General features: G+C 39.1%; 1 protein-coding gene across 5 annotated transcripts in view; it reads left to right on the plus strand.

The window, feature by feature from the left end:
- Positions 1 to 15,477, plus strand: part of Cblb (Cbl proto-oncogene B) — a 186,108-nt gene extending 170,631 nt beyond the window's left edge. For all 5 annotated transcript variants that reach the window (XM_036203640.1, XM_036203641.1, XM_036203642.1 and 2 more), the window contains 2 exons: positions 1,797 to 1,916; positions 11,868 to 15,477. In XM_036203640.1, coding sequence (XP_036059533.1) covers positions 1,797 to 1,916; positions 11,868 to 12,127 — 380 coding nt within the window. In that variant the 3' untranslated portion in view covers positions 12,128 to 15,477. The remainder of the gene's footprint in view (positions 1 to 1,796; positions 1,917 to 11,867) is intronic.
- The last annotated feature ends 1,171 nt before the right edge of the window (positions 15,478 to 16,648 follow it).

Raw genomic sequence — 16,648 nt, forward strand, 5'->3', positions numbered from 1 at the left:
TACTTAGTTTTTAAAGAATCTAATTGCCAAAGCTTTATTGATTTTCACATTTTCCTTATCAGAGGACAGCTAGTAATTATAACACTGTCTGGAGTAATTATTCTGCATAGCGCCTCTTCCTTTGAAACAGTAGCTCCAAATCCATAACTTTCAACAGGGATACTCTGTACCTCACCAGGAGCACTTAGCTGGAAGCAAAGTAGAGTGTGTCACAATGGAACAGATCCTATGTGTGTTTGCTGTGGTCTTAATAATTTAGTGTATCCCTTTTTAGGTAAAATGGTTTAATGGAAAACATTTAAAAACTACAATTGTGTATTTTGTACTCTATTTATAATGCTGAAATGTATACAGATTTTAACTTCATTAGCTTTCAGTGACAGTCTAGAAATAACATAGATATGTCTGGGAAGCCTGTGAATTGGCTCTAAGGCAATAACCCAGTGTAGATAATGTGAAGGCACCATAAAGTTGCTGATAATTGCTCCAGGAAGAATAAATAAAATAATAATTAGCTAATGACTTTAAATGGTGCTTACCTTCTCTAGTCAGAAATTAGTATAAAAATGGGCAAGTTCAAAAGCATGTAAATTCTTCTTAAATAATCCCAGTTTATATATTATTCTTGCCAAATTCAAATGAATAACCAATGAACTAAACCATAGCTTAACTGTATATATTTACAGTCTGTCTGTCATTATGTGAAGTCTTTGTCGTCATGGATTTATTTTTAGTAGTTAAAATATTTAATAAGCTAACTGCCAAGAAGTGTGCCTGTTGCTGTATTTGAGTAAGAAGATATGATGTAAACTATATAAGTGAGGAAAATCCTGTTCTCCAAAGAACTTGAAATAACTTCAGAGATGGTACCTGCAGAGGAAAAGAACAGGAGAAAAACCTGAGAGTGGAGGTGATGGCCTATAAATTATTAGTGAGCCAAAGATGTCAGAGATAATGTTTTTTTTTTTTTTTAATTATTATTCTGTTTGGAAAAGAGTGAGGTGCCAAGGCTTTTAGCTCAAGTACCTCTAATTTCAAAGCAGTTAGGCCTGGGGTTCTAATGACTTCTGCCAACACAGCCTAGTATTCTCTCTGTAGTTCCACTTAATGAACTCTGTCATGTATAGTGAAATAATTTTTGAATCTACAATTTATGCTTCACAATCTTACATGGAAAGGCTTTTAAAAAGCACATTTTTACTGTGTATTCAAACTTTATTTTTATTAATGGTAATTTTTTTTTTTTTGGCAGTTGAATGTACTATTCAATGAGCCAGGCTGACAACTGAGATTAGCATATTTTGTAACTTCCAATATAGTGCGATAAATAAAAAATACCTTGTATTTACAGATATTTGTACATTCATTAGTTCATTTACAAATTCCAAACTTCAGATATGTTTAGGTTTATATTGACGTACAGCTTATAAAGGCCAAGTGATCCAACGTATAGGCAAAGTGGATGCCAGTTGCTTTTCATGCTTCCCTCTTAGTAGCTTTTATTCATTGAAGAGCATATGTGGGGACAGAAATTATAGCTAAGAGGAAGCTAAGTAAGTAATCTGAAAAACTAAATCAAAATCTGTAGTCATAATTTCAGAAGTGAAGTGAGTAGCTTACCAGAACAAATAAATGAGTTAGAAAACCCACACAGTCAAAGTGCTTATTATTGGTCAGGAAATTAGTTGTCCAATTCATTATCAGAATCTACAGTCCTTCAAAATTTCTCAGAATTCTTTCTTCAGCCAGTGAACAGGGATCATCATTTTAATTAAAAAATTATCTTTATTTTCTAGATCCCTTTTTTGACCCTGCAAGTGGCCAAGTTCCTTTGCCTCCTGCCAGGAGAGCACCAGGAGACAGCGTCAAATCCAACAGAGCCTCCCAGGACTATGACCAGCTCCCTTCATCTTCGGGTGGGTTGCCTGGGAACGGAAACAGTGATGTCCTATTTTATATAGCACTTTTTGCTCTGTAGCCTTGTCTTTAGTTTATTGCACTATACCTAAGCATTCACTTATTTTTAGCATCCTTTGTATGGCTTATAATGCATCCATGTGAAAGCAACACCCAGAAAACTGCCTCAGGGAAAGAAAAATGAGGCTTAATATTTTGTGTGAACAATCAGTAAGTCCACAATCTTTGTTTTAGGGAATATTCTTTCTCTCACCTTACGTTTTGTCTCATCAGATTTGAGAAATGCAGAACATCTCTTTGTGTGCCTGTCCATGCTGTGTTCGTTCATTTCACATCAAGATGAAGTCTTTCTAGAAGTAATACTAGTACCACACCAATATTACTATTAATTGTTTTTTGTAGTTTGTTTGTTTGTGGTTGGTTGGTTTTGGTTTTTCAAGATGGAGTCTTATGTAGACAGAGATTCTTCCTAATACCTGTCACTACCCCAGATTTCATCATGCATTTATTTGCTTGACTCATTTGTCTGTATCTTCTGCTTGTAACTTAACACTTTCAAGCGAAGCGTGTCACCTCAGGTTGCTAGAGTGACCACCACAGGCTAGATGTTAATCAACAAATATTCATTTCTTACATCCTGAAGGCTGGGAAGGCCAAGAAAAGTACCACATATTTGGTATATGGTGAGAATTGGCTTCGTTCTCGATAGGAGCCCATCTTCATACTCAGGCACAGTGAAGTGCTGGACCTTTTTATATTAATACTAATCCCTTTCCTGAAAGTTCCACCCTTACAACTTACTCAGCCACCACAAATGCCATCTTACTGAACAATACAAGCAAGAGCAAGGAACAGAGCCACAACAGCACTGTGCATAAAGTGCTATTTTCCTTTATTTATTATTAACTTAGTGGAAAATTGATGGACTATTGAACAGACTGTTAGATTACTAATCTTTCTGAAGATTTCAGCTGGAAGCTATAGTTATAATTCACACAAGGGTTAGAAATGCGTAGTGAGAAATCACCAGTGACAGGGTAAATTGTGTTTAACACTTAGTTTTGTTTTCCCGATGGAAGTTTCAGTGTGGTTGATCTTTACTGGTTCATCTTGTAATTGATGCCACTGGAAAACCTCCACGCACGTGGCTTCAGTTTTAAAACCACAGGGCAGAAGTGTTTTTCCATGAGTGTCTAAAAAGTCTCTCATGCTGCTCTCTGTATATTCTAAGCACAGTGTATGTGAAGATTTTTATTTATTTGTATTTCACTGAAAACCATATGTGAAATCCTGTCTGTTAGTTAGTGTCTAAGATATTGTAGTAACTCAACATCACAGTGTAAATGGGCTCCAAAATTAATTGACCCAACTTATATTTAAATAACAAGATTATAATATATTTTGAGATTATATTCACTTTTTATTTAGTTGAATTCATATTCTAATTATCAACTATTATTGAACATTAAAAATTACTATTCAAAGAGTTTTAATACTTATTCCAAGAATTGTACTTGTTTACTACATTACTGAAGGTCTGTTTCCCAAATGATATATGTACATGTTATATAATATTGAATTTATTAAGCATTTACGATAGGATACAAACTCTGATAAATATTTTAGAAAGCTAGATATGAGGGTCATATAGGTCATTTCACATGAGTATAATATACACAATACTTTTGTCCATATTCATAAACTGTTATACTTTATATAATATATATGCTGTTATACTTTAAAACATAGTTATGATACATAAATATAAATGCATAGTTATAATACATAAGTATAAGTAAATACATACAACTCTGCACTAAGCTTAATTTATAAAATTAAGAAAACCAGGAAGCTTTAATAATTTGCTCAGAATCCCACAGAGACAAGCACCAACCTAATAAATTTAAGTTAATTCTGAAAATTTTTGTAAGCTGTGCACACATTTATTCTTTTACTGTTAATCAAGTTTATGTCGTGATTACCAACATAATCAGGGGCCAAGCTGAGACCAAGTTAGTTCATAATCAAAGATTATGCTAAAACACATTTGGAACTCCTGTATAATAAAACAGGAACAGTCCTAATGAACAGCGGGGACAACAAAGGAATGGAGGTACTGGAAGCAGCAGACACCTCCCTGACCTTGGCAAATCCCTTGGTTGGTTCTTGCTGCTTTTTCATATCAGAAAATCCCTCTTAGCATCTTGGTCTTCGGTCTTGAACTGCTCATATCTATAAAGCAGAAGGACTCTCATGTCTTTGCTGTGATTTTGTGAATTGCACGAGTATGGCATATGCACTGAAGAGCACAATGCAATTACTAACAGTAAGAAAGGAAATGGCTTCCAGCTCTACCACAGGGGTGTTCCCATACATTCAGAGTTGATTTTTCTTAAGCGGTAGGAGATAGGGGTCAGATTTCAATCTTTTACATGTGGACATGTGAGTTTCCTACACCATTTCTAAGGCATTCGTTTCCCCGGTGTGTAATTTTAATGTCTCTGTGAGAACCAGTTGGCAGCAGATGTACAGGTCTGTTTCTGAATCTCAGTTCCATTAGCCTTTGAGTCTGTTGTGTTGCTGTGGGTCGGCAGTGTGTCATGCAGTCTGCTGTGTGAAGCCTCAGGCTTTCTTCTTTCTATTCGAGGTTGCTTTGGCTCTCTGAGGTCCGTTTGCTTCTATATAAATATTAGGGTTGTTTTTTTTTCATTCTGTGAGAAGCACAATGGGCATTTTGATGGAGATTGCTTTTGAGTCTATAGATTGATTTGTATAATGAGGACATTTTGACGGTAGTCTTCAAATCGATGAATATGGAGAGCTTTTCTTTGTTTTTCTTGTGCATTTCTTCAATTATTGTTTCATAATTTTCACAGTAAAGCCATTTTATTTCCATAGTTAAGTTCATTCCTAGAAATTTTATATGTAGCTTTTATGCTTCTTTATTCCATTGAATTGCTTATATGTGGAAAGCTACTAATTTTCATGTGAAGGCTCCGCATCCTGCCACTCTTTTGAACTAATACTTACTAATACTCTTTTGGTGGACTCCTTAGGTTTTGTGCACAGAATCACAAAAAAATCATTTGCAGAAAGTGTTAGTTTAACTTCCTCCCTTGTTTATTTTTATGGCTTTCGGTTTGTTTCTCTTAGAAGTTCTGTTTGGGGTTGTAATGCTTCTTTTCCCATCTCTGACCATATTTACTTGTTTTCTTAGTTAACCTATCTAGAAGTTTATTTTCTTTAATTTTTGGAAGAGCCAGCTCTTTGTTCTGTGAATCCTTTCCAGCACTTACTTCTGTTGAAAATCCTGTTGTTTCCTCCCTTAGACTAAATGGGGTTTGGGTTTGTTCTTGCTTTTTTTTCCCCTTTTTTAAATTTATTATATTTGTGTTTTAATTTTACACATCAGCCATGGGTTCCCCTGTCTTCCCCCTTCCTGGCCCCGCGCCCACATTCCCCCCAGCCCCTCCCCTCCATTCCCATCTCCTCCAGGGCCAAGACTCCCCTGGGGACTTAAACCTGGTGGATTCAGTACAGGCAGGTCCAGTCCCCTCATTCCAGGCTGAGAAAAGTGTCCTTGTGTAAGCCCAATGTTCCAAACAGCCAGCTCATGCACTAAGGACAGGTCCGGGTCCCACTGCCTGGGTGCCTCCCAAACAGTTCAAGCTATTCAATTGGCTCACTTATCCAGAGGGCCTGCTCCAGCTGGGGGCTCCACAGCCTTTGGTTCATAATTCATGTGCTTCCATTCGTTTGGCTATTTGTCCCTGTGCTTTTCCAATCTTGGTCTCAACAATTCACACTCTTACAGTCCCTCCTCTTTCTCCACAATTGGACTCCTGGAGCTCCAACTGGGGCCTGGCCTAGGATCTCTGCATCCACATCCATCAGTTATTGGATGAGAGTTTTAGCACGACAGTTAGGGTGTTTGGCCATCCAATCACCAGACTAGGTCTTTTCGGGCTTTCTCTCGACCATTGCCAATAGTCTACAATGGAGGTATCATTGTGGATTTCTGGGGACCTCTCCAGCACTCTGCCTATTCCTGTTCTCATTGGTCTTCATTTATCATGGTCTGTTATTCCTTGTTCTCCCTTTCTGTTCTTGATCCAGCTGGGATCTCCTGCTCCCCTAAGCTCCCTTTCCCTCAAACCTTGCCCTTCATTACTCCCACTGTCATCCAGGTTGCTCCTGTAGATCTCATCCATTTCTCTGTTTTTGGGTGATCCCTGTGTCTTTCCTAGGGTCCCGTTTTCTAGGCAGCCTCCCAGGAGTTGTGTAGCAGTCTAGTCATCTTTGTTTTACATCTAGTATCCTCCTATGAGTGAGTACATACCGTGTTTGTCCTTCTGTGTCTGGGTTACCTCACTCAGGATGATTAATTTCTAGATCCATCCATTTGCCTACAAACCTCATGATGTCATTGTTTTTCTCTGCTGAGTAGTACTCCATTGTGTATATGTCCCATATTTTCTTTGTCCATTCTTCAGTTGAAGGGCATCTAGGTTGTTTCCAGGTTCTGGTTATTACAAACAATGCTGATATGAACATAGATGAGCAAATGCCCTTGTGGTATGATTGAGCATTCCTTGGGTATATGCCCAAGAGTGCTATAGCTGGGTCTTGGGGGAGATGGATTCCCAATTTTCAAAGGAAGTGCCATATTGATTTCCAAAGTGGCTGTACAAGCTTGCATTCCCACCAGCAGTGGAGGAGAATTCCCCTTGCTCCACATCCTCTCCAGCATAAGCTGTCTTCTGTATTTTTGATCTTAGCCACTCTGACAGGTGTAAGGTGGTATCTCAGAGTCGTTTTGATTTGCATTTCCCAGATAATTAGGGATGTTGAGCAATCCCTTAAATGTCTTTCAGCCATTTGGACTTCCACTGTAGAGAATTCTCTGTTTAGTTCTATAGCCCATTTCTTAATTGGACTGTTGGGCATTTTGATGTCTAATTTCTTGAGTTCTTTATATATTGTGGATATCAGCCCTCTGTCAGATGTGGGTTTGGTAAAGACCTTTTCCCATTCTGTAGGCTGTCGCTTTGTCTTGTTGACCATGACCTTTGCTCTACAAAAGCTTCTCAGTTTCAACAGGTCCCATTGATTGATTGTTTCTCTTAGTGTCTGTGCTACTGGTGTTATATTTAGAAAGTGCTCTCCAGTGCCAATGCATTCAAGACTATTTCCTACTTTCTCTTCTATCAGGTTCAGAATAACTGGATTTATGTTGAGGTCTTTGATCCACTTGGACATAAGTTTTGTGCACGGTGACAGATATGGATCTGTTTCCAGCCTTCTACACATTGACATCCAGTTATGCCAGCACCATTTGTTGAAGATGCTTTCTTTTTTTCATTGTACATTTTTGGCTTCTTTGTCAAAATTATATGTTCATAGATGTGCGGGTTAATGTCAGGGTCTTCAATTCGATTCCATTAGTCCACATGTCGGTTTTTATGCCAGTACCAAGCTGTTTTTATTATGGTAGCTCTATAGTAGAGCTTGAGGTCGGGGATCCTGATGAGCCTACAATTACCCTGATTCCTAAACCAAACAAAGATGCAACAAAGAAAGAGAACTACAGACCGATCTCCCTCATGAACATTGATGCAAAAATACTCAATAAAATTCTGGCAAACAGACTCCAAGAACACATCAAAACAATTATCCACTATGATCAAATAGGCTTCATCCCAGGGATGCAAGGGTGGTTCTACATACAAAAGTCTGTCAATGTAATACACCATATAAACAAACTCAAGGAAAAAAAACTACATGATCATCTCACTAGACGCAGAAAAGGCATTTGACAGAATCCAACACCCCTTCATGATAAAGGTCTTGGAGCAATCAGGAATACAGGGAACATACCTAAACATAATAAAGGCAATCTACAGCAAGGCAACAGCCAACATCAAATTAAATGGAGAGAAACTCAAAGCAATACCACTAAAATCAGGAACAAGGCAAGGCTGTCCCCTCTCCCCATACTTATTCAGTATTGTACTTGAAGTTCTAGCCAGAGCTATAAGACAACATAAGGAGATTAAGGGGATACAAATTGGAAAGGAAGAAGTCAAGCTTTCCCGATATGCAGATGACATGTTAGTGTACATTCGTGACCCCAAAAATTCAACCAAGGAACTGATACAGCTAATAAAAACCTTCAACAACATAGCAGAATACAAGATCAACTCAAAAAAATCAGTAGCCCTCCTATATACAATAGGCAAACAGGCTGACAGGCTGAGAAGGAAATCAGAGATACATCACCCTTTACAATAGCCACAGATGGTATAAATTACCTTGGGGTTACTCTAAGCATGCGAAGGGACCTATCTGACAAGAATTTTAAGTCCCTGAAAAAAGAAATTGAAGAAGATGTCAGAAAATGAAAAGGATCTCCCATGCTCATGGATAGGCAGGATTAACATAGTAAAAATGGTGATCTTACCAAAAGCAATCTACAGATTCAGTGCAATCCCCATCAAATTACCAACACAATTCTTCACAGACCTGGAAAGAATAATACTCAACTTCATATGGAAAAACGAAAAAACCAGGATAGCCAAAAGAATCCTGTACAATATTCTTGCTTTTCTAACTTGTAGAGATAGTAGGGATATTTATTTTAAGATTTTGGGTTTTTTTTTTTTTTTGGTGTTTGGTTTGGTTGGTTGTTTTGTGAAGGTCCTCACAGAGTGATCTTCTGCCTTGGGTACCTCTTGCATTTCATATGTTTTTGTAATGTTTCTCTTTTCATTATCTTTGAGAAATTTTAGAACATTTCCAACTTGCTTGATGACTCACTTGATTGTTGAAAAGTATCTTCAGTTTCTATGAATTTTTACAATTTTTGGAATCTTTTTGTTAACTCACATTTTATTCCATGTTGATCAGAAAGAGTCCAGGGTATCATTTCACTTTTTTTCAAATTGTAATACTTGTTTTATGACCTAACCTGGGCTATTTATTCGAGAGAAAACTTCATGTGCAACAAAATGAGTGTGTTGCAGCTGTTGGATGGCTCTTTCCCCGCCTTCTTCCTGGCTCTCTATTTGAATTTCCCGCCTGCCTCTATGCTGCCTTGCAATAAGCCAAACTGTTTTCTTTATCAACCAATCAACATATATACTCAGTATACAGACATTCCCCCATCATTTCATTAGCTCACTGAAGTCTTAGGTGACCTATTTTTGAAAATTGTTTTACTATCAGGTGTGTGTGTGTGTGTGTGTGTGTGTGTGTGTGTGTGTGTGTGTGTGTGTGTTTTGAACATTCTTAGGCCTGTAGCTTTGTTTATCCTTTTTGCTGGTTTACTGTGTTCACTCTTTTGCTTTGTGGTATATCTCCTCTTCAGTGTGGTTTGCTCTTTGATATGCTTTCATGAGGGTGATTATGTTTCCTTCACTTATGATGCAGGACTTCTTATTCATTATTTGGAAGCCTTCTCTGGCAATCACAGATTTTCTCAATGATTGCAGTCTTTGTATGGTAATTATGCCAAGCATTATTTTCCTTCAAGAATCTGAATACATCACTTCATGCTTTCCTAACCTATAAAGTTTCTGCTCAGAAATCACCGTTACTCTGATGTAGTGCCTTTATGACTTTAGCCTTTTCATTGGAAGATGTAAAATTCTTTGTGTTATATAGTTTTCATAGTCCGCCTATAATCAGCTATGGTGATGACTTTTCTGATCATGTTTATTTGAGTTCTGTAAGCTTCCTCTACTGAACATCTGTATCTCTTCCAAGATTATGGAAGCTTTTGCTATTATTCATAGGTTGTCAGTGCTTCTCACAACATTTTTCTCCTTGACTTGGGTATTCTAAAAATGTGGATTTGATTTCATGTTGTGTATTTTTTTTTTCATTTGCTGGTGTGCAAAGATCTTGAGTGCTTTACGATTCTTTTGTTGTTGGCCTGAACAGGGTATTTCAAAAGACATGTCTTAAAGTTCATGTTTCCTCCCCTTGATACTGTCGGCTGCTGACGTTTCCATTCAGAGCTCTTCATACCTCAGACCTGCTTGCTTATTTTTCATAATCTCATTTTAAATTTCTCATTCATATGCCCACATTATCTTCCTCATTTCACTCACCTGTTTATTTCAAGTCTCTTGGAACACGATTGTGTTTTTCTGTTCATTCTTTTCAGTTCTTTTGTCAAGCATTTATGTGTGTTTCTTTGAAATTTGTTGCTAGAATTAAGTTCTTCTAGAGGCAACATATTACCTTTTTGGTTTCTCAGAATTTTTATGTTCCTATTTTGAAATCTGCACCTCTGGTTACTTAGTTATTACTACTTTTTTTGGTAGTCCTGTTGGGACAGGGCCTTTGAGATTTCCCCTATCTGCAATGGCCTATCAACACTTGTTGTCATTATGCAACACTTGTCTAGGTACCCATAAATATTTGAGATTTTTATGGGTGCAGCTTCCCCTTTCATATATTAAAATTTCATGTATTCATCCCACAGCAGGCACCCTTGTCTCCTGGCTTTTGCAATCTTTCCATGCTCCTTTCCTGCAGTATTCCCTGAGCTGTGGGCATTAGTTTATTATACAGTGTTGGCTTTGACTCTAGCTGAGTGTCCCTTCCACATCCCAGCTGGCCTTAGTGAGTTTGGGCATCGTCTCTTCCTTGTTACAGTCAGGTAGACCAGCTGTCTCTGCATCATACAAGAACACAGACACTAGCCATTCAGTAGGTAAGGAGGGATGAACAGCAAAAAGTGTGAAAGGCTCATTCTGTCGATACTCCTGAAAATGGCATGGTGGTCCCTATTGTGTATTGGGGTGGGAGAGTGGAAATCAGCCCAGGCCGTGTTGCTGTTGATGCTACTTGTAGCAAGGGCCTGGAGACAAAACTGGCAAATATGTTAGAGTACATCTATAATCTCAGCTATCTTCAGTGAAATGAGAGCAAGAAACAGGAGACTCTGCAGAAGTTTGTAGGCTGGCCAGCTGGATATATGCAAAGGTAAACAAGAGGCCCCACCTCAGACAAGGGGGAGGGCAAGGACTGACACCCATGTGGTCACATGTGGGTCATAGCACAGGTGTGCCCACTCTGACACACATAAGCATGTACACACCTACTACACACACAGCTTCACATATTGAAAACAGAATGCATGAGAGGAAGAAAATGTAATTACCAGCAGGGGTCTGAACTATAAGCCAGTCTCCTCCTGATGTTTTCTCAGTGTTTGCGTTTTCTTGGGCAAAAGTTCCTGCATGAGAATCTAACATGTTTGCTGAAGCAAAGCCACATTTAATTTGTTGAGCCTGTTGACTCCTAGAGTCAAAGCATCTGCCTTTCTCGGTTGATTTTTCCTTAGTATCAGTGAGGTTTGGCACTATTAACATGAACAGTCAGATAGAGGGAGAACCTACATGGTGTATTTATGAACATAGTTCAGAATACCAGAACATGAGAAGGACAGAGAACATTTGGGAGCTATTCTGCATTCTTTTATTAGGTCATAGGGAAAGCATTCCCCCTGATAGGGACCTCTCCACTCTCTTCCTCTTGGAGCGGCCAAAGGCTGTGCCACAGTTGAGAAAGAGAAGGTATGTAACTAAACAGATCTTGGCCACTTTTAGTCTGGGCTTTGGGCTCTGGCTCTTTTGTTGTTGGTCTGGTTTTGGTTTTGGTTTGGTTTGGTTTTCTTTTTCTACATCTCTTGTGTGGGCCTGAAAAGAGAAATCTGAAATCAGAAAAAAAAAAATGTTAATTTTTCAGTCAAACTACCACATTCTAATCTTTAAAATGAGGTAGGTAACACTTTCCATTTCACAATAAGCTAGCCAGCAAATAAAAGTACTTGTAGAGAAAATAATAGTTAAGAAAAAGCATTGAGATAATACTATCGTGTCCTCTAGAGTTCATTTTTGTCTCATTGTTTCTTTGGTGTTTGTCTTTGAAAATCTCTACAGATGGTTCGCAAGCACCAGCTAGACCCCCCAAACCACGGCCCCGCCGGACTGCACCCGAAGTTCACCATAGAAAACCCCATGGGCCTGAGGCAGCGTTGGAAAATGTTGATGCAAAAATTGCAAAACTCATGGGAGAGGGGTACGCCTTTGAAGAAGTGAAAAGAGCCTTAGAGATTGCGCAGAATAACGTGGAGGTGGCCAGGAGCATCCTTCGAGAATTTGCCTTCCCTCCTCCAGTCTCCCCACGTCTAAATCTATAGCCGCCCTGACTGCAAACACCAGCAGGTGAAACGGTTGACAGAATATCCCAGGAGTATGGACCAGAAGGACTGACTGAGAGGGAATGCAGGAGCCACAGCGTCTTTAGGTGTGGCATCTCCAGAAGAGCGGCCAGGAGTACAGCTTCTCTGGAGACCACGGCTCCCTTAGGATGCCCACGCTGCCGCTTGTGTGTTCGTGTTAGCCATACTTTTTTATCAGGGTTGAACTGATGAAATAATTTAAAGACGTTTACTCCCCCTTGAACTTTGAATCTGTGAAATGCTTTTCCTTGTTTACACGTTGGCAGAATTGCAGTCCGTCTCTGTTCTGGATTCCTGTGCTGTGTTCCTGACAGGCCCTTTGTCGAATTGGTCTTGTCTGCTGTAACCTTTTTCACGCCACCCCTGCCGTCCACGGTGGCAGCAGAATCACTTCTTTGTGTTGCTCTCTCCAGGCCCCACCTCAAGTCCCCAGGTCCAGTTCCATTACTCCTGTTTACACAGCATGCTAGTCTGAAGGTTCTGGTTTTCAGTGTCTCAAACTAATGCAGAAAGAAAAAGAAAACTGTGTGTGGTCTCGCCTTCACTACTGACTCTTTTCTTTGGGAACCATCACTGTTGAGAGGTGGGGAAAAACCTGAATGTATAAAGCATTTATTTGTCCATAAACTGCCTTTTGTAAGGGGTTTTTATATGATATAAAAGAGCTTCCCTTGTTAGTATGAGTTCTGTGACCTTTAGTTTTCAGTATTCTCCCTCTTAGAGCCCCAGAAGTGCCATGAAGCTGTCAAAGTGACTACTGCAGACACAGGAGAAACAGGCTTGCGTGAGACAGTGCTGGGTTACAGCACCATAATGAGATCCCCTGATATTTATGCCCGCATCACTTGCAGGAGAGCTGGAGAAGGTGGAGGTCACCTCGAAATATGTTAATATGCCTTTAGACAAGGTCATGGACACGCCTTTCCCAAATGGAATAGAGTCCATTTTCTATTCCATCCATGTCACACGGGCTCCTCCCAGGGTGCAAGCCTCCTCCTGAGGCACTGGTGACTGTTATGTGCCCCTGCTACTGCGGCTGTGGTACTTGTAAAAATCTTAGGACCCCTTCTTCAGTCAAATTAGGAGTCCTGTTTACTCTGTGGTCTTTCTCATTGATTGTTCTATGTTGCCCCATCCAGTCAGATGAAAGCCTTCACCATAATAATTCTGCCTTTTAAACAAAATGAATGGTTCTTCTGAAACCATGGTATTACTTTTAATCTAAAAATATTTATTGACCATCTACAATGTGCTTTGCACTCTTGGGTTTGTTTGTAAAGCACAAACTGACTCCAACATATTGTTTGTATCTATGTGTTTGATGGTAAATGCCTCTAATCTGATGGATGTAAGCACCAGAAATGGATGCTAGGGGTTTGGAACTCTGCAGAAATTTCAGGGTTTTTTCATCCCTAACGGGAAAAAAAAAAAAAGAATCAAATTTTATCTCCATGCAAAATGCTTGGACCACATTGAGATACTTTCTAAAGATAGACTTAGTTGTACGTTTATGGAGGTTTGAACCACTCCTTACTCCACACCCAGTGTGACACACAGAAATGCCTCAGAGGAGGAGTCCTTCATCCTGACTAGGAAGAAGAGGGGCCACTGGATAGATCTGATGGAGTTGGTGTTGTAAAAATCTCATGCACAAAGCCATGTTTGCCCAGGAAGGAGATCCAGCACATTCCTTTACAGTCTAGCTTTTATAGCGTGAGACAGGACTTCCTCATAGTCTTTGCCTATTTTAGATTTGTTTAGATGGTCCTCCTATGCTGCTTCTGCCCCCAGAGGGGTATTTTTTCATTTCCTTAGATGCTATTCCTGTAAAGAGGTGTGAATACAGTTCTTTTTTATATACTTTTTACAATTGGCTGTTTGTTGTTTATTATCTGCCCATAATTTTTTTTCTTTACTTGCTTTTATAGTTCTGATGTCATATTGGGACAGTGCTGTGTATTTTGGGCTTCGTGTAACTTGCCAACAGTCGGCATAGCCTAAATCCCAAAGTTGCCCCTTTGTTGTCCTAACATTGTTAGAACATCCTAACATCCAGATTAGGGGGTGATGTATGGCAGGAATGCTGGGAGCCGCAGCAGATTCTCATGCACTTCTTAGGTAATACATGAGATTTTCAGCAAAAAATTTAAAAGCAAAAGATGTAATGACACTGTTTATTTGAACCTGAGGTCTAGAAAGAAAAACATAGTTTTCTGAATTGTACCAAGACCTCTGCATCGTCCACTCTGGCGACTGCCAGTTTTGTCATTAAAGTGGATCTAATGAGTCATATGTAAGAGACAGAAACCATGCAACTCACAGAATTTGTTTCAAGACATAGTATGAATTAATTTTCATTAGTTAATACTTTGAAGTGATTCAGACTTTGTTCCCACTGATCCAGAAAGTTAGATTTTCTTCCCAATGCTCAAGATTTGATAATAATATTACCCTTAAGCCAATACTTAGTATGGCTTTAGTATACAATTAAAACTGATCATGGCCAATTTTAGCCCCTACCTACAAATGGCTCTGGGTGTTAAGGACTTGGGATCCATCTCCAATAATATTCTGGTAATTGTATTTCCAGAATTCGGGGAGGTTACTTGGTCATCGTTGTTGTTTTGGTTTATTGTTTGTTTGTTTGTTTGTTTTTCTCTTGATCTATTGATATCTGATCGATCACAAACAAATTTTCTAGAACCAAATTCAGTCATTTGAATGTTTAACATGAACTTGCTCCCACAATTATAGTTGTTAGCTCTTCCTACTTTACCCTGTGCACAGTGCAATAGAGCCTGAATTACAACCTCCAGAGGTCTGTTTGCTGACTCAGCATTTCTCACCCGTGGCCACCTACAAAGATTTCTTCATAATGTGAACTCCTTCATTGTTCAGTTCCAGAAGTATTTCCTGCATTTTGAACATGACTTTGCCTCTTGGATTTTCAACTTGAAGCTTGAGTGTGCACTGAATTATCTCATCTGGATGTAAAAGGTTTCAAATGGACTGATTTGGAAGTAAAATACGGTGTATTTTAAATATTCATGCAGGTACTGCCTGTAAACCTGGAATGTTAGAACTTCAAGGAAGAGGTTCCAGAAAAAGACAGCAATAGACAGGAAGGTTTTCCTCCCAATCCCCATTTTTATTGTTTTGAAATGCATTTTTTTAAACTTGTCTAATGTGGCAAATAGATATGTGTTCAATTAATTTATATTTTATTCATTTTTTTCCAATTCTGGATATGTAACCTCAAGTACTTTATCTGTTCTTTTAAGGTATTTTATAAAAATTAATGTTAACAAGTGGTGTTTTATGTTATTTTTCAAATGAGCACAAATATTTCCATGAGATCATGTTTCTGATGTCATTTTTCTTAAAGGATATGAAAAACACATTACAGGACTATTTGGATATAGTGGGCAAACATGTCCATCATAGAAAATGACTTAGTCACCAGATGCCAAACCCCCATGACTTCAGTCATGTCAGAGAAATGAAAGTCAGAATTTCAGGGAACAGGTAATAAATCTATTGGTGAAAGGCTAGATAATGAGTGAGCAGTTGATGATTAATATTAACATCTCTTCTTTAAAATGGTTACATTTGTAATCACTCGATACTGGCTAGCATATACCACGGAGAAAACAACAGAATAAAAGTGGGAAGGGCACCCATTGAAACAGTAGATGTTTGATAAGAGTACTTGATGAGTCAGTGACAGCTGTCATTTTGAGGTACCTTATTTAGGGAACTCATTCTATAACAAGAATCATAGCAAAAATCATAAAAGTAATCGGGACATGCAAAGTCCCAAGTACCATAACACTCATATTCCCAGAATTCACCCACAGTCAGAGGAGATACACATCAGTAATTCCACACAATAAATACTGTATGTTATCATATAACTCTACTACACAAATCTTTTTTTTTTCATTTTTCTTTATTAAGAAATTTTCTACTTCACATACTATCCACAGATCCCCCTCCTCCCTCCTCCCTCCCCAGCCCTCTCTCCCAAGCCACTCACCCCCCACATTCCCCAAATAGAGGTCTTCCATGGGGAGTCAGCAGAGCCCAGCACTCTGAACCTAGGCAGGTCCAAGCCCCTTCCCACTGCACCAAGATTGTGCAACGTGTGTCACACCACAGGCACCGGATTCCAGAAGCCTGCCCATAGACCAGGGACAGCTCCCAATACACAACTCTTTGCAAGCATCTTCCAGTGGCCATCCCATGTCCGTATGCCTCTTCTCTCCTGAGATGGTCCCTCTGTTTCTGCTTAGCTTGCAGTTGCCCACACATGCCCATGCCTGTGCTTGCCAGGCCTTCCTAATGTTTACCTCTCCGTTTTGCTAGCTTGGCTAATGGGTCCAAGCACAACCTTAAGTCATTCCTCTGTGAAGCACATTCTGCCTTCCTCAGTATACCCTTTTTTTATGTATCTCACAAAACCAATACTATGGTCGTGGT

Source organism: Onychomys torridus, chromosome 12 (assembly GCF_903995425.1).
Source record: "Onychomys torridus chromosome 12, mOncTor1.1, whole genome shotgun sequence".
NCBI lineage: Eukaryota > Metazoa > Chordata > Mammalia > Rodentia > Cricetidae > Onychomys > Onychomys torridus.